The 18537-nt window shown below is 43.0% G+C and overlaps 2 protein-coding genes across 2 annotated transcripts; one reads left to right on the forward strand and one right to left on the reverse strand.

The window, feature by feature from the left end:
- The first annotated feature begins 446 nt into the window (after nucleotides 1-446).
- LOC119271659 (late embryogenesis abundant protein 14-like) lies at nucleotides 447-1673 on the forward strand. The gene is made up of 3 exons (XM_037553398.1): nucleotides 447-648; nucleotides 731-1204; nucleotides 1303-1673. The coding sequence occupies exons 1-3, from the start codon at nucleotides 589-591 to the stop codon at nucleotides 1444-1446; spliced, it is 678 nt and encodes a 225-aa protein (XP_037409295.1). The 5' UTR covers nucleotides 447-588; the 3' UTR covers nucleotides 1447-1673.
- Nucleotides 1674-1834: 161 nt separating this feature from the next.
- LOC119271660 (germin-like protein 1-2) lies at nucleotides 1835-2668 on the reverse strand. Its single transcript, XM_037553399.1, has one exon. The coding sequence runs from the start codon at nucleotides 2628-2630 to the stop codon at nucleotides 1962-1964; it is 669 nt and encodes a 222-aa protein (XP_037409296.1). The 5' UTR covers nucleotides 2631-2668; the 3' UTR covers nucleotides 1835-1961.
- Nucleotides 2669-18537: the final 15869 nt, after the last annotated feature.

Below are 18537 nucleotides of genomic sequence, written 5' to 3' on the forward strand. Positions count from 1 at the left end.
AAAAATATATAGTGACGATTCCGAGAAAATCGCCAAAAAAAAACTGGTCTTGATACCAAGCCCAAGAAGACCACATACGAGCCACCGACCACCCGAGCGAAGTGAAGGAAGAAAAGGGCTCGATGTGGCGAATTCACAGCCGCGTAAAAATGACCGATCCCATCACCACCATTCAAGAGCGTTGGGCACCAACTCACTTCGATGCACGAGCCCATAACCCACCGTGTCCTCCTTCCTTCGTGCTTTTCGCAATTCTTTTCTCCCGCTGCATCAGTTTGAGCCAGGCAAATGCGGACACCTGGGAACTCCCCGCTCTTCACAACGCGTGTCCTACCAACGTGGCGCCCATCTACATGCGCCTGCGCGCCACGTGCCCGGGCATCTCTCCCAGCTCAACCGCTATAAAGACACCAGCCGATCAAGCTGCTCGTCACAACAGCAAAGCATCCAGCATCGCCAACTTCCAAAATCAACCTACGTTGTACACTTTTCGAGCCCTATCCAGTTCTATTTTCTATACACTTCTCGAGCCCCATCCAGTTTTGCGTTCGTGCCGCTCGATCCAATCCTACCTTAGCTTGCGAAGACATGGCTTCTCGTCAGGATCAGGCTAGCTACCACGCCGGGGAGGCCAAGGCCCGCGCCGAGGTCAGTTTCGTGCTTGCTCCGCCCTGTCGGCGTGTCGGCTTTGACATGTACTCACACTGTGGTTTTGGTGCGTGCGTTGCAGGAGAAGACGGGGTACGTCGTGGGCGCGGCGCAGGACAAGGCGAGGGAGGCCAAGGACACGGCGTCCGACGCCGCGGGCCGTGCCATGGGCAGGGGCGGCGACGCCAAGGAGGCGACCAAGGAGAAGGCGTACGAGGCCAAGGACGCGGCGTCGGACGCCACCGGCCGCGCCATGGACAAGGGCCGCGGCGCCGCGGAGGCCACCAAGGAGAAGGGCTGCGAGGCCAAGGACAAGGCCGCCGGCACCGCGCAGCAGACCGGGAGCTACATCGCCCAGACGGCCGAGGCCGCCAAGCAGAAGGCGGCCGGCGCCGCCCAGTACACCATCGACACGGCCCGTGCCGGCACCGAGCAGACCGGGAGCTACATCGAGCAGACGGCCGAGGCCGCCAAGCAGAAGGCCGGCGCGGCCGCGCAGTATGCCATGGACACCGCCGTCGCCGGCAAGGACAAGACCGGCAGCCTCCTCGTGCAGGTACATTGTTACATTCTTTTCTTCTTAGGGGAAAGATCTCTTGTCACATTCTTGCAGCAGACGTTCTAAAGATGACCCTGTGTGGTTTTTGTGTGCAGGCAGGGGAGACGGTGAAGGGCGCGGCGGTGGGGGCGAAGGACGCCGTGATGAACACGATCGGAATGGGCGGCGGCACCAACGGCAGCACCGACGTCCCCGCCAAGGACACCAGCACGTACAAGCCCGGGACCAGGGATTACTAATCGTGTGCCATTGTCAAGGCGACCCTGATGTATCTTTCTAAGCTGTAGTTTAATTTCGACGTGGCCATCTGTCGCCACTTTGGTTTCTAAATTAGCTCACCTCGTGGAGGTTGTAACTTGTCAGGACCTAGACAAATGCCCAATGAAGCATTCCTGACTCCTCCCTTCCATGCTTGTTTCCGTGTTCACAATTTAATAAAGTTGGAATCCTAGTGTCTCTTCTGTAATCCTATTCACAGTACTACTGTGATGTGCACCCATTTTGTCGTCCTGGTGAACATGGTCATGTACACGGAGACACAACCTTGCAGTTTAAAATGCAAAACTACGACACTTGCATTGGATCGGAGGGAGTTAAAAACACAACCGTAACTTGTTCTTGCGAGTGCACACGGAGACACAAAACGATCTCACACAAGTCGGGTACAGAGACAGCAACAAACGCACGCTCTTGAAACGAATACGGATACTGCAGCGGATTGCATTAGCAGCTGAACCCCCGCCAATATTCAGTGTCAGAAGCCGGCGAATTTGGATTTCATGGCGGTGACATCATCTTCGCCCATGAGGAAGGTCTTGGTGAGCACCTCCATGGGCATGGCCGGCTCGGTCGCGAAGAGCGCGAGCGTGGGCGTGACCAGGCCCGGCGACTGGGCGTCGAACATGGCCATGAACACGGCGTCGCCGGTGCCAACGTTGAGCTGGTAGTGCTGCAGGCCGCGGGGCACGACGTAGAGCTCGTTCTCCTTCACCACCTTGGTGAAGAGCCGGTTGGTCGCCGAGGTGAAGCCGACCATGACCTCGCCCTTGAGCACCAGCACGAGCTCGGAGCCGCGAGGGTGCGAGTGCGGCGGGTTGAGGCCGCCCACGGCGAGGTCGGTGCGCGTGATGGAGAGGCCCAGCGTGTTGAGGCCCGGGAAGACCGACACGGTGGCGCGCGTGGAGTTGACGCCGAAGGGGTTGGTGTCGGTTCTGGGCGCGGCGACCATGGCGTCGGAGAAGAAGTCGTCGTCCTCCACCGTCGACGGCGCCTTGCAAGGGAACCCGTCGACCGCCGTGGCGGCCTTGAGGTCGGCCACGCAGAAGTCCTGGAGCGGCGACGGGTCCGAGAGGACGGCCGGCGCCGCGGCGAGGGCCACCGCGAGCAGCAGCACGTGGAGCATCACGGAGCGAGCCGATGCCATTACGCGAGTTGCTCCCGGCCTGGTGTTTGGTTCTGTGGAATGGCAATGTGATCTTGGTGGTGACATTGTGGTGCAGCTCGTTCACTATAAATAGATCGCGATGAACGCAGCATCCGGATGCACGGGTGATGACTGATTGACCGATGCTGTTGCAGGCGGTTTACTGGGTCGTAAAGTGCGTGCATGGCAGCCAGTGATAACGGGCGGAAGGGGCTATGTTGTTCGTCGTCGCCGTTTGTCGCTGTCGAGATCATGACACCATTGGGCCCCGTATGGGACTCACTCAGATTTCCCGCAGCGACGGGTTCTGTTGTTTGTGTGCGGCGCGGCGCAGGTGCCGAATGGCTGGACGCCGGGCGCGCCCGCGGACATACACCTTTCTTTTTTTGCGGGTGTATAAAAAAGATGCCAATCGGATGCGGTGCTCTTCGAATCTAGCTGCTGCGACGTCTGCTGCTTCCATTTGTGGCGCGCTGGTGACCCCAAACCTGCCATATTTCGAAATCACTAGTTAAAAGTATTCCTTTGTAAAATTCATTCTCATCTTCCTTGGTGATGACAAGTGGCGCGTTGTATGCGTGACATTTGTCACAATCCGAGAGTTCTGAGCTTTTTTTAGATTCCTTTAAAACATTTTATCATTTAAACTGTGCGTTCAAATCATGATTTTTTTTCATCACTGTGTTTCTCACATCGAGATCTATGAACTAAATCCCACGTTAATGGGTTTGGATGATTTAGAAAAAACATAAACCAAAAAGAGCTGGAACAGAAAAACGGGAACCAGAAGCACAACTATTTTTTTAAAACTAACCTGAAGCACAACTATGCTTCACACGCAGGCACATTTTGCTCTTCACTTCTATTAGAAGCACACTTTTTTCACACGCAGTGCAAAACTGTGCTATTCACTTGTTGGGAGTATAGTTTGTGAATACTTTTCACTTTTCAAGAAGCACAGTTTGTGTGCTTCATTATAAAGCACAGTTGTGCTTTCAAACAACGTGCTTCCGCAAAGGCCCAAACGATCATATTTTCTTCAAGAAATCTAGGGAAAATCAAGCAAAATCTGAAGAAGAAAAAAACACGCGCAGAGAAAATTGTGCTGTCCGTCCTAACATGCCTCCGCAAAGGCCCAAACGGTCCATATTTCTATGGGTTGTCTGGGCCGTCATAAATAATACTACATGTGGGCCAGCCCAGTTTTTATGTTTTTGCATGCAGTTGCTCCGTTTGATTCATGGTGCTGCGTTTTTTTATTTGGTTTCTTCTTCTGTGATTTCCGTTTGGGTTTTTTGTTTGGGTTTTCCTTTCTAATTTTATTTTGTTTTTTGCTTTTTAGATTTGATTTTTCTTCCTTGTTTTCTTTCTTAAAGGTTTATGTACTATAAATACTAGCAAACAGCACATGTTTCGCATGTAGTGCCAACTGGCCAAAGGGGTGAGAAACTCAACGCCACTCTTACTCCAGGCTTTCTTTCCGCACTACTATGGATAATCAAATAATGGGAAATTTTGGATTCAATTGTCAACTGGTCATTAATTGCATTAAGAAAACTTAGCAGTGAATACTTTTCATAATTTCATAATAATTTATCACTTAAAACTATGCCATCAAAAATAGATGTGACATGTTTTTTTTTGCTGGAGAAATAGATGTGACATCTTTGTGTAGTAACAAAATCAGGACATTGGGTAATGCACATATACTCTACCTTCAATAGGCATCAGGTAGATGCACTAATTGGCTAGATCTATAATTTTTTTAGGGCCTCACTGTGTGTAACTCGGCTCATTAGGAAATAAAAGTTCTGGAATGGAGAGAATAGATTTTTTTTTCAAAATACAATTTAAATTTATTTTATTTTTTTAAGGTTCTTGTTTATTTTCTACATGCACAATATTTAATAATCTAGTGTTTTAAGCTTGCAAGGACATGTGCATCCAGACTGTTTTTATCAGGACATGCATCTGGACTTGTTAAATTTGTGGTACACTTTCTTTCATGCCTACATGCATTTTCTATTGTTTCTTTGTAGATTTTCCTTTTGAGGCAAATTGTATCGAACCCTCTACATCATTCCCTTTAACTCAGGGGAGCACGTCGATTTTTTAATATTTTGTGCGGGCTCTGCTCCGTAGGCATTGCCATGGTCCAAGGTGCAGTGGTTTTTTACTCAACAAAAGCCCGCCACCTGACACAGCGGGACAGTGCAACACTTATGGCATGTACAATGCATAGCTCTAGGATGATGCCCATTACGCCATGTAGGATCAGATGTCAGAAAAAATAGGTTCGGCTAAAGAAGCAGGATCTTCTGCAGGAGGCGGATACTTGAGGAGAAAAAGTATGGTTCAGTGCATAAAGCTGAAAAAATTGAAGTAAAAAATAAGAATGTATGTGTAGTGAGAGTCTACTTTTTATATTTAATGAGGTCCACTAATAGTAGCTAGCATTGAAAAGAAAAAGTCAATATAGACGCCTCATGCTACTTTTTATCATGGGGCATCTGTATCCACATATCACCATTATACATGCTCTAACTCCTACAACGAATCCCAGGGATGTTGGCCGTTGGACCACACAATCCAATGGTAAGTAAACTGCCACGTTGTTGAGGATTTCAACCCGTTGAATGCTAGCCGTCCGATAGGAAAGATCAAGCAGCTCATATGCTTCAAAACTGGTACACTATACACTAGTATAGATTTTCTAATATACAATAACATATTTTAAATACATGCTGAATATTTTTTATACACAATAAACATTTTTCAAATATATACTGACCATTTTTAATATACAATGAACATTTGTTATTTATAGTGAACTTTTTTTAATATACGGTTAACTTTCTTTCTAATAAACATAAAAGTTTTGTAAATACACAATATTTTTCCTGTGTTTCTTGAAATAGTTTTTTATTTGAATTACTTTTAACAAGTCCAATGGTCTTTTTTTTTCAGAAAAAGCAATGAGAAAAAAATGCAAGGCAAACCTGTGTAACTAAGCACGCCAGAATGGGACGGCCTATTATCAACTTCGTACAGGTCTCTCCTCCCCTACTAGACGCCAATGCGCCTCCACTAGGAGGTCTCGTAAATACAACCCAAACATGGGGTGGATACAACGTTATTTGGACCTGTCCAGACTGAAGGAAATATACCCTAGAGGCAATAATAAAGTTGTTATTTTATATTTCCTTATATCATGATAAATGTTTATTATTCATGCTAGAACTGTATTAACCGGAAACTTAGTACATGTGTGAATACATAGACAAACAGAGTGTCCCTAGTATGCTTCTACTTGACTAGCTAGTTAATCAAAGATAGTTAAGTTTCCTGACCATAGACATGTGTTGTCATTTTATAAACGGTATCACATCATTAAAGAATGATGTGATGGACAAGACCCATCTATTAGCTTAGCATTATGATCGTCTAGTTTTATTGCTATTGCTTTCTTCATGACTTATACATATTCCTTTGACTATGAGATTATGCAACTCCCGAATACCGGAGGAATACCTTGTGTGCTATCAAATGTCACAACGTAACTGGGTGATTATAAAGATGCTCTACAGGTGTCTCCAAAGGTGTTTCTTGAGTTAGCATAGATCGAAATTAGGATTTGTCACTCCGTATATCGGAGAGGTATCTCTAGGCCCTCTCGGTAATGCACATAACTATAAGCCTTGCAAGCAATATAACTAATGAGTTAGTTGCAGGATGAAGCAAAACGGAATGAGTAAAGAGACTTGCCGGTAACAAGATTGAACTAGGTATGATGATACCGACGATCGAATGTCGGGCAAGTAACATACTGATAACAAAGGGAATGACGTATGTTGTTATGCGGTTTGACCGGTAAAGATCTTCGTAGAATATGTAGGAGCCAATATGAGCATCCAGGTTCCGCTATTGGTTATTGACCGGAGATGTGTCTCGGTCATGTCTACATAGTTCTCGTACCCGTAGGGTCCGCACGCTTAACGTTCGATGACGATTTGTATTATGAGTTATGTGTTTTGGTGACCGAAGTTTGTTCGGAGTCCCGGATGAGATCACGGACATGAGAGGAGACTCGAAATGGTCAAGAGGTAGAGATCGATATATTGGACGAAGGTATTTGGACACCGGAAAGGTTTAAGGACGTTTCAGATATTTATCGAGGAACCGAGGGGTTACCGGAACCCCCCGGGGAAGTTATGGTCCTTAATGGGCCATAAGGGAGTAGGAGAGGGAAGGCCATGAGGTGACCCCCCCCCCCCCGACAGTCCGAATTGGACTAGGGGGGGGGCGCAACCCCCTCTTTCCTTTCCCTCTCCCTCTCCTTCCCTCCTTCCCCTTCTTGGAATAGGAAAGGGAACCCAACTAGGATTGGGTTGGCGCACCCCCTAGGCCGGCCGCCTCCTCCCCTCCTCCTTTATATACGGGGGCAGGGGGCACCCCAAAGGCACATCAATTGTTCCTCAGCCGTGTGCGATGCCCCCCTCCACAGTTTACCCACCTCGGTCATATTGTCGTAGTGCTTAGGCGAAGCCCTACGCGGTCACATCACCAACACCGTTGCCACGCCGTCATGCTGACGGAACTCTCCATCGACCCTCTACTGGATCAACAGCTCGAGGGACGTCATCGTGCTGAACGTGTGCTGAACACGGAGGTGCCGTACGTTAGGTACTTGGATCGATTGGATCGTGAAGACGTTCGACTACATCAAACGTGTTACGTAACGCTTCCGCTTTCGGTCTACGAGGGTACATGGACACACTATCCCGTCTCGTTGCTATGCTTCTCCTAGATAGATCTTGTGTGGTCGTAGGTTTTTTTTTTTGAATTACTACGTTACCCAACAATGGTATCCGAGCCAGTTCCATGCGTAGATGATATATGCACGAGTAGAACACAATGAGTTGTGGGCAATAATAGTCATACTGCTTACCACCAACGTCTTACTTTGATTCGACGGTATTGTTGGATGAAGCGGCCCGGACTGACATTACATGTCCGTGTTCATGAGACTGGTTCTACCGATGTGCTTCGCACACAGGTGGCTAGCGGATGTCTGTTTCTCCAACTTTAGTTGAATCGAGATTGACTACGGCCGGTCCTTGTTGAAGGTTAAAACAGCACACTTGACGAAAAATCATTATGGTTTTGATGCGTAGGTAAGACGGTTCTTGCTAGAAGCCCATAGCGGCCACGTAAAATTTGCAACAACAAAGTAGAGGACGTCTAACTTGTTTTTGCAGGGCATGTTGTGATGTGATATGGTCAAGACGTGATGAGATATAAATTGTTGTATGAGATGATCATGTTTTGTAAAAGTTATCGGTAACTGGCAGGAGCCTTATGGTTGTCGCTTTATTGTATGAAATGCAATCGCCATGTAATTTCTTTACTTTATCACTAAGCGGTATCGATAGTCCTGGAAGCAATAGTTGGCGAGACGACAACGATGCTACGATGGAGATCAAGGTGTCAAGTCGGTGACAATGGAGATCATGACGATGCTTTGGAGATGGAGATCAAAGGCACAAGATGATTATGGCCATATCATGTCACATATTTTGATTGCATGTGATGTTTATCCTTTATGCATCTTATTTTGCTTAGTACGGCGGCGACATTATAAGATGATCCCTCACTAAATTTCAAGGTATAAGTGTTCTCCCTGAGTATGCACCTTTGCTACAGTTTGTCATGCCGAGACACCACGTGATGATCGGGTGTGATAAGCTCTACGTTCGCATACAACGGGTGCAAGCCAGTTTTGCACGTGCATAATACTCGGGTTAAACTTAACGAGCCTAGCATATGCAGATATGGCCTCGGAACACCGAGACCGAAAGGTCGAACGTGAATCATATAGTAGATATGATCAACATAGAGATGTTCACCATTCAAAACTACTCCATCTCACGTGATGATCAGACATGGTTTAGTTGATATGGATCACGTGATCATTTAGATGACTAGAGGGATGTCTATCGAAGTGGGAGTTCTTTAGTAATATGATTAATTGAACTTTAATTTATCATGAACTTAGTCCTGATAGTTTTTGCGTATCTATGTTGTAGATCAATAGCTCACGTATAGCTCCCCTGTTTTATTTTTAATATGTTCCTAGAGAAAATTAAGTTAAAAGCTAATAGTAGCAATGATGCGGACTGGGTCTGTGATATGAGGATTATCCTCATTGCCGCACCAAAGAATTATGTCCTTGATGCACCGCTAGGTGACAGACCTATTGCAGGAGCAGATGTAGACGTTATGAACGTTTGGCAAGCTCGACATGATGACTACTTGATAGTTTAGTGTACCATGCTTTATAGCTTAAAACCGGGACTTCAAAAACGGTTTGAATGCCATGGAGCATATGTGATGCTCGAAGAGTTGAAATTAGTATTTCAGACTCATGCCCGTGTCGAGAGGTATGAGACCTCTCACAGTACTTTTCCTACAAGATGGAGGAGAATAGCTCAACTAGTGAGCATGTGCTCAGATTGTCTGGGTACTACAATTGCTTGAATCAAGTGGGAGTTAATCTTCCAGATAAGATAGTGATTGACAAAGTTATCTAGTCACTATCACCAAGTTACTAGAACTTCGTGATGAACTATAATATGCAAGGGATGAACAAGACAGTTCCCGAGCTCTTCACAATGCTAAAGGCTGTGGAGGTAGAAATCAAGAAAGAGCATCAAGTGTTGATGGTTAACAAGACCACTAGTTTCAATACAAAGGGCAAAAGGAAGAAAGGGGAACTTCAAGAAGAATAGCAAGCAAGTTTCTGCTCCCGGGAAGAAGCCCAAGTCTGGACCTAAGCCTGAAACTGAGTGCTTCTACTGAATGGTCACTGGAAGCGAAACTACCCCAAACATTTGGCGGATAAGAAGGATGGCAAAGTGAGCAAAGGTATATTTGACATACAGATTATTGATGTGTACTTTACTAGTGTTCATAGTAACCCCTAGGTATTTGATACCGGTTCAGTTGCTAAGATTAGTAACTCGAAACAGGAGTTACAAAATGAACAGAGATTAGTTGAGGGAAAAGTGACGATGTGTGTTGGGAGAGATTCCAAGGTTGATAAGATCACCATCGCATACCCCCTCTACCTTCGGGATTAGTGTTGAACCTAAATAAATGTTATTTTGTGTTTGCGTTGAGCATGAATATGATTGGATCATGTTTATTACAATACGGTTATTCATTTGAGTCAGAGTTGTTATATTTACATGAATAATACCTTCTATGGTCATACACCCAATATAAATGGTTTATTGAATCTCGATCGTAGTGATACACATATTCATAATATTGAAGCCAAAAGATGCAAAGTTAATAATGATAGTGCACCTTATTTGTGGCACTGCCGTTTAGGTCATATTGGTGTAAAACGCATGAAGAAACTCCATGCTAATGGGCTTTTGGAATCACTTGATACTTGCGAACCATGCCTCATGGGCAAGATGACTGAAACTCCGTTCTTCGAAACAATGGAGTGAGCCAATGACTTATTGGAAATAATACATACTGATGTATGCGGTCTGATGAGCGTCGAGGCTCGCGGTGGGTATCATTGTTTTCTGACCTTCACAGATGATTTGAGAAGATATGGGTATATCTACTTAATGAAACACAAGTCTGAATCATTTTGAAAAGTTCAAAGAATTTCAGAGTGAAGTGGAAAATCATCGCAACAAGAAAATAAAGTTTCTGCGATCTGATCGCAGAGGCGAATATTTGAGTTACGAGTTTTGGCCTTCAATTAAAACAATGTGGAATAGTTTCACAACTCACGCCACCTAGAACACCACAGCGTAATGGTGTGTCCGAACGTCATAACCGTACTTTATTAGATATGGTGCAATCTATGATGTCTATTACCGATTTACCGCTATCGTTTTGGGGGTTATGCATTAGAGACGGTTGCATTCACGTTAAATAGGGCACCATCTAAATCCGTTGAGATGACACCATATGAACTATGGTTTAGCAAGAAACCTAAGTTGTCATTTATTAAAGTTTGGGGCTGCTATGCTTATGTGAAAAAGTTTCAACCTGATAAGCTTGAACCCAAATCGGAGAAATGTGTCTTCCTAGGATACACAAAGGAGATTGTTGGGTACACTTCTATCACAGATCCAAAGGCAATATATTTGTTGCTAAAAATGGATCCTTTCTAGAGAAGGAGTTTCTCTCGAAAGAAAGTGAGTGGGAGGAAAGTATAACTTGATGAGGTAATTGTACCTTCTCCCAAATTGGAAAGTAGTTCATCACAGAAATCAGTTCATGTGATTCTGATGCTGATTAGTGAGGAAGCTAATGATGATGATCATGAAACTTCAGATCAAGTTATTACCGAACCTCATAGGTCAACCATAGTATGTTCCGCACAAGAGTGGTACGGTAATCCTGTTCTGGAAGTCATGTTACTAGACCATGACGAACCTACGAACTATGAGGTAGCGATGATGAGCCCAGGTTCCATGAAATGGCTTGAAGCCATGAAATCTGAGATGGGATTCATGTATGAGAACAAAGTGTGGACTTTGGTTGACTTGCCCAATGATCGGCAAGCCATAGAGAATAAATGGATCTTCAAGAGGAAGATGGACGCTGATGGTAGTGTTACTATCTACAAAGCTCGACTTGTCGCAAAAGGTTTTCGACAAGTTCAAGTTGTTGACTACGATGAGATTTTCTCACTCGTAGCGATGCTTAAGTCTGTCCGAATCATGTTAGCAATTGCCGCATTTTATGATTATGAAATTTGGCAAATGGATGTCAAAACTGCATTCCTTAATGGATTTCTTAAAAAAGAGTTGTATATGATGCAACCAGAAGGTTTTGTCGATCCTAAAGGTGCTAACAAAGTGTGCAAACTCCATCGATCCATTTATGGACTGGTGCAAGCCTCTCGGAGTTGGAATATACGCTTTGATAATGTGATCAAAGCATATGGTTTTATACAGACTTTTGGAGAAGCCTGCATTTACAGGAAAGTGAGTGGGAGCGCTACAGCCTTTCTGATAAGTATATGTGAATGACATATTGTTGATCAGAAATGATGTAGAATTTTCTGGAAAGCATAAAGGAGTGTTTGAAAGGAGTTTTTCAAAGAAAGACCTCGGTGAAGCTGCTTACATATTGAGTATCAAGATCTATAGAGATAGATCAAGACATTTGATAAGATTTTTCAATGAGAACATACCTTGACAATATTTTGAAGTAGTTCAAAATGGAACAGTCAAAGAAAGAGTTCTTGCCTGTGTTGCAAGGTGTGAAGTTGAGTAAGACTTAAAAGCCGACCATGGCAGAATATAGAAAGAGAATGAAAGTCATTCCCTATGCCTCAGTCATAGGTTCTATAAAGTATGCCATGCTGTATACCAGACCTATTGTGTACCTTGCCATGAGTTTGGCAAAGGGGTACAATAGTGATCCAGGAGTAGATCACTGGACAGCGGTCAAAATTATCCTTAGAGGACTAAGGAAATATTTCTCGGTTATGGAGGTGATAAAGAGTTCATCGTAAAGAGTTACGTCGATGCAAGCTTTAACACCGATCTGGATGACTGTGAGTCTCAATCGAGATACATATTGAAAGTGGGAGCAATTAGCTAGAGTAGCTCCGTGCAGAGCACTGTAGACATAGAAATTTGTAAAATACATACGGATCTGAATGCAGCAGACCCGTTGACTAAACTTCTCCCACAACCAAAACATGATCACCCCTTAGTACTCTTTGGGTGTGAATCACATGGTGATGTGAACTAGATTATTGACTCTAGTAAACCCTTTGGGTGTTGGTCACATGGCGATGTGAACTATGGGTGTTAATCACATGGTGATGTAAACTATTGGTGTTAAATCACAGGGCGATGTGAACTAGATTATTGACTCTAGTGCAAGTGGGAGTCTGAAGAAAATATGCCCTAGAGGCAATAATAAAGTTGTTAATTTATATTTCCTTATATCATGATAAATGTTTATTATTCATGCTAGAATTGTATTAACCGGAAACTTAGTACATGTGTGAATACATAGACAAACAGAGTGTCCCTAGTATGCCTCTACTTGACTAGCTCGTTAATCAAAGATGGTTAAGTTTCCTGACCATAGACATGTGTTGTCATTTGATAAACGGGATCACATCATTAGAGAATGATGTGATGGACAAGACCCATCCATTAGCTTAGCATTATGATCATCTAGTTTTATTGCTATTGCTTTCTTCATCACTTATCTATATTCCTCTGACTATGAGATTATGCAACTCCCGAATACCGAAGGAACACCTTGTGTGCTATCAAACGTCACAATGTAACTGGGTAATTATAAAGATGCTCTACAGGTGTCTCCGAAGGTGTTTGCTCAGTTGGCATAGATCGAGATTAGGATTTGTCACTCCATGTATTGGAGAGGTATCTCTGGGCCCTCTCGGTAATGCACATCACTATAGGCCTTGCAAGCAATGTAACTAATGAGTTAGTTGCAGGACGAAGCATTACGGAACGAGTAAAGAGACTTGCCGGTAACGAGATTGAACTAGGTATGATGATACTGACAATCGAATCTCGGGCATGTAATATACCGATGACAAAGGGAATGACGTATGTTGTTATGCGGTTTGATCGATAAAGATCTTCATAGAATATGTAAGAGACAATATGAGCATCCGAGTTCCGCTATTGGTTATTGACCAGAGATGTGTCTCGGTCATTGACACGTCTCCGTCATATCTATAATTTTTGATTGTTCCATGCCAATATCCTACAACTTTCATATACTTTTGGCAACTTTTTATACTATTTTTGGGGCTAACATATTGATCCAGTGCCCAGTGCCAGTTCCTATCTGTTGCATGTTTTTGGTTTCGCAGAATATCCATATCAAACGGAGTTCAAACGGGATAAAACGGACGGAGATACGTTTTGGAATATTTGGAAAATTCTGGAAGAAAAATCCACGTGAGATGGTGCCCGAGGTGGTCACGAGGTAGGGGGGCACGCCTGCCCCCCTGGGCGCGCCCCTACCCTCGTGAGCCACCCATAAGGCGGTTGACGCTCTTCTTTTGCCGCAAGAAATCTAATTTATGGAAAAAAATCACGGCGAAGGTTTCAGGCCAATCGGAGTTACGGATCTCCATATATACACGAAACGGTTAAACAGAGCCAGGAGAGAACGCAGAAACAGAGAGAGACAGAGAGACAGATCCAATCTCGGAGGGGATCTTGCCCCTCCCGTGCCATGGAGGCCATGGACCAGAGGGGAAACCCTTCTCCCATCTAGGGAGGAGGTCAAGGAAGAAGAAGGGGGGGGGCTCTCTCCCCCTTGCTTCCGGTGGCACCAGAGTGCCACCGGGGGGCCATCATCATCACTGCGATCTACACCAACACCTTCGCCATATTCACCAACATCTCCATCACCTTCCCCCCTCTATCTACAGCGGTCCACTCTCCCGCAACCCGTTGTACCCTCTACTTGAACATGGTGCTTTATGCTTCATATTATTATCCAATGATGTGTTGCCATCCTATGATGTCTGAGTAGATTTTCGTTGTCCTATCGGTGGTTGACGAATTGCTATGATTGATTTAATTTGCTTGTGGTTGTGTTGTTGTCCTTTGGTGCCCATCATATGATTGCACGCGTGGATCACACCCTAGGGTTAGTTGTATGTTGATAGGACTATGTATTGGAGGGCAAGAGTGACAGAAGCTTCAACCTAGCATAGAATTTGATGCATGCGGGATTGAAGGGGGACCAATATATCTTAATGCTATGGTTGGATTTTACCTTAATGAATGTTAGTAGTTGTGGATGCTTGCTAATTGTTCCAGTCATAAGTGCATAGAATTCCAAGTCGGGGATGACATGCTAGCAGTGGCCTCTCCCACATAATACTTGCTATCGGTCTAGTAAAGTAGTCAATTGCTTAGGGGCAATTTCGCAATTCCTACCACCACTTTTCCATACTCGCGATATTTACTTTATTGTTTCTTTATCTAAACAGACCCTACTTTTTATTTACTTGCTCTTTATTATCTTGCAAACCTATCCAACAACACCTACAAAGTACTTCTAGTTTCATACTTGTTCTAGGTAAAGTGAACGTCAAGTGTGCGTAGAGTTGTATCGGTGGTCGATAGAACTTGAGGGAATATTTGTTCTACCTTTAGCTCCTCCTTGGGTTTGACACTCTTACTTATCGAAAACTGTTGCGATCCCCTATACTTGTGGGTTATCAAGACCATTTTCTGGCACCGTTGCCGAGGAGCAATAGCGTGGGGTGAATATTCTTGTGTGTGCTTGTTTGCTTTATCACTAAGTAATTTTATTTGCTATTCTTAGTTGTTCTCTATCTTCAGTTATCGATATGGAACACGAAATACCAAAAAAATTAGGTGTACTTGCTACTCATGGAGATGAGGAACCTCCTAAAACCCTCGATGCTCAATATGTGAAAAATATTATGTACCACTTTGATAATCCTGAGAAAACCTCATTCAATCTGGTAATGGGAGTAATGTTGGATCAAGGTGAATACTTTAGGGATTATCGCTTGACACAAAAAGGGAAACTATTATGGGATCAAATTTATATATTGAAGTGGTATGCTTGGCAAGTATGCTTGAGTTATGATATTACTTGTTGCTCTAGGATGAAGGCTCCACACCTTCCCTTTTCATGTGAATTTAATGGTAATGAAACCTTGGCTTCTTATGCTAGAGGTATATATGATTACTATGATGCGGAACAAATAGAAGAATTTCTTGCTTTTAAGGGTGCTTATGAAATTGAATCTTTGTTTGAAAAGATTGAAGCTTATGATGATGATGTTTATAGGCCTGAAAATTTAGCTATCTTAAAATATTGCTATGATAATTATGAATATAATTCCTATACTAATGCGCTTATTGAGAAAGTCTCCTCTATCCAAGAAGAGACTAATATTTTGCAGGAATCTATGGAAGAAGAAATTGATGAAACTGTGAGCTCATTGGATGAAAAAGATGAGGAAGAGAGCGAAGAACAAAAGGAGGAAGAGCGGATTGATCAACCGTGCCCACCTTCTAATGAGAGTAACTCTCCAACTTATACATTATTTAATTCCCCTTCGTGCTTACCGAAGGATGATTGCTATGATGACTGTTATGATCCCTTGGATTCTTTTGAAATATCCCTTTTTGATGATGCTTGTGGCCAAGATGCCAATATGAATTATGCTTATGGAGATGAACTTGCTATAGTTCCTTATGTTAAATATAAAATTGTTGCTATTGCACCCACGCATGATAGTCCTATTATCTTTTTGAATTCTCCAAACTACACTATATCGGAGAAGTTTGCCCTTATTAAGGATTATATTGATGGGCTGCCTTTTACTACTACACATGATGATTTTGATAGATATAATATGCATGTGCTTGCTGCTCCTAATTGCAATTATTATGAGAGAGGAACCATATCTCCACCTCTCTATGTTTCCAATACAATAAAATTGCAAGAAACTGTTTATACTATGCATTGGCCTTTACTATGTGTGCATGAATTGTTCTTTTATGACATGCCGATGCATATGAAGAGAGTTAGACTTCGTTGTTACATGATATATGTTACTTTGTGCTCATTACTAAATGCTAAATCATTGTTAATTAAAATTGGCTTTGATATACCTTGGGATCCGGGTGGATTCATTACTTGAGCACTATATGCCTAGCTTAATGGCTTTAAAGAAAGCGCTGCCAGGGAGACAACCCGGAAGTTTTAGAGAGTCATTTATTTCTGTTGAGTGCTTTCGTATAGTTTAAAAACAACAAAAATAAAGAGGGGAACCCAAAATTTTTCAAAAAGGGAAGTGAAAGTGAGAAAGACAAGCATTGTTGAAGTGGGAGAGCTCCTTGAACTTTGTTCATGCTCACTGAAACTTTGTGAATCTTGATTACAGAAACTTCTCAACAAAAATAATTATCCCCTTGTACAATTCCATTGTATTATAAAAATAATGTGCCAAGGTTTGCCTTTAGGATGTTTACATTTGCTTGATGGTTTGTACGGTGCAGGACATAAACTTTGGCTGAAGTGCGCAGTTTTACATTTTTAGCTGGAACGTCAAATGGTTCTGATTCTTTTTGAACTGTCTTCCTATACAAATTGTTTATTTTTCCTAATTTTGGTAGAATTTTTCAAGTATCAGAAGTATGGTGAATGTTCAGATTATTACAGACTTTTCTGTTTTAGACAGATTCTGTTTTTGATGCATAGTTTGCTTGTTTTGATGAAATTGTCAATTTATATCAGTGGATTAAGCCATGAAAAAGTTATATTACAGTAGACACAATGCAAAAACAAAATATGAATTGGTTTGCAACAGTACTTAGAGTAGTGATTTGTTTTATTATACTTACGGATCTTACCGAGCTTTCTGTTGAAATTTTGTGTGGATGAAGTGTTCGATGATCGAGAAGGTCTCGATGTGAGAAGAAGGAAGAGAGGCAAGAGCTCAAGCTTGGGGATGCTCGAGGAACCCAAAGTAAATATTCAAGGAGACTCAAGCGTCTAAGCTTGGGGATGCCCCAGTAGGCATCCCCTCTTTCTTCAACAAGTATCGGTATGTTTTCGGATTCGTTTTATTCATGCGATATGTGCAATCTTGGAGCGTCTTTTGCATTTAGTTTTCATTTTTCTTTTATGCACCATGCTGGTATGATATAGTCCTTGGTTGATTTATAGAATGCTCATTGCACTTCACTTATATCTTTTGAGTATGGCTTTATAGAATGCTTCATGTGCTTCACTTATATCATTTGAAGTTTGGATTGCCTGTTTCTCTTTACTTAAACAACCGCCATTTGTAGAATGCTCTTTTGCGTCACTTAGATTTGTTAGAGCATGGGAATATCTTTTGTAGAAAGAATTAAACCATCTTGCTTCACTTATATCTATTTAGAGAGATGACATGAACTGGTCATTCACATGGTTAGTCATAAAATCCTACATAAAACTTGTAGATCACTGAATATGATATGTTTGATTCCTTGCAATAGTTCTGCGATATAAAGATGGTGATATTAGAGTCATGCTAGTGGGTGGTTGTGAATTGTAGAAATACTTGTGTTGAGGTTTGTGATTCCCTTAGCATGCACGTATGGTGAACCGTTATGTAACGAAGTTGGAGCATGAGGTATTTATTGATTGTCTTCCTTATGAGTGGCGGTCGGGGACGAGCGATGGTCTTTTCCTACCAATCTATCCCCCTAGGGGCATGCGTAGTAGTACTTTGCTTCGAGGGCTAATAAGCTTTTGCAATAAGTATGTGAGTTATTTATGACTAATGTTGAGTCCATGGATTATACGCACTCTCACCCTTCCACCATTGCTAGCCTCTCTAGTACCGCGCAACTTTCGCCGGTACCATAAACCCACCATATACCTTCCTCAAAACAGCCACCGTACCTACCTATCATGGCATTTCCATAGCCATTCCGAGATATATTGCCATGCAACTTTCATCATCATCATATACATGACTTGAGCATTCATTGTCATATTGCTTTGCATGATCGTAAGATAGCTAGCATGATGTTTTCATGGCTTGTCCTTTTTTGATGTCATTGCTACGCTAGATCATTGCACATCCCGGTACACCACCGGAGGCATTCATGTAGAGTCATATCTTTGTTCTAGATATCGAGTTGTAATAATGATTTGTAAGTAAATAAAAGTGTGATGATCATCATTATTAGAACATTGTCCCATGTGAGGTTATCAAAATAAAAGTGGCCAAAGAAGCCCAAAAAAAAAGAGAGAGGCCAAAGAAGCCTACCAAAAAAATGAGAGAAAAAGAGAGAAGGGGCAATATTACTATCCTTTTACCACACTTGTGCTT

Source organism: Triticum dicoccoides, chromosome 3A (genome assembly GCF_002162155.2).
Source record: "Triticum dicoccoides isolate Atlit2015 ecotype Zavitan chromosome 3A, WEW_v2.0, whole genome shotgun sequence".
Taxonomy (NCBI): domain Eukaryota; kingdom Viridiplantae; phylum Streptophyta; class Magnoliopsida; order Poales; family Poaceae; genus Triticum; species Triticum dicoccoides.

Excerpts from the sequence above, each read along its gene's own strand:
- LOC119271659 (XM_037553398.1), top strand. The coding sequence starts at position 589 with ATGGCTTCTCGTCAGGATCAGGCTAGCTACCACGCCGGGGAGGCCAAG. Across the intron at positions 649-730 it reads AGGCCAAGGCCCGCGCCGAG|GAGAAGACGGGGTACGTCGT; the intron begins GTCAGTTTCGTG and ends CGTGCGTTGCAG. Across the intron at positions 1,205-1,302 it reads CCGGCAGCCTCCTCGTGCAG|GCAGGGGAGACGGTGAAGGG; the intron begins GTACATTGTTAC and ends TTTTGTGTGCAG.
- LOC119271660 (XM_037553399.1), bottom strand. The coding sequence starts at position 2,630 with ATGGCATCGGCTCGCTCCGTGATGCTCCACGTGCTGCTGCTCGCGGTG.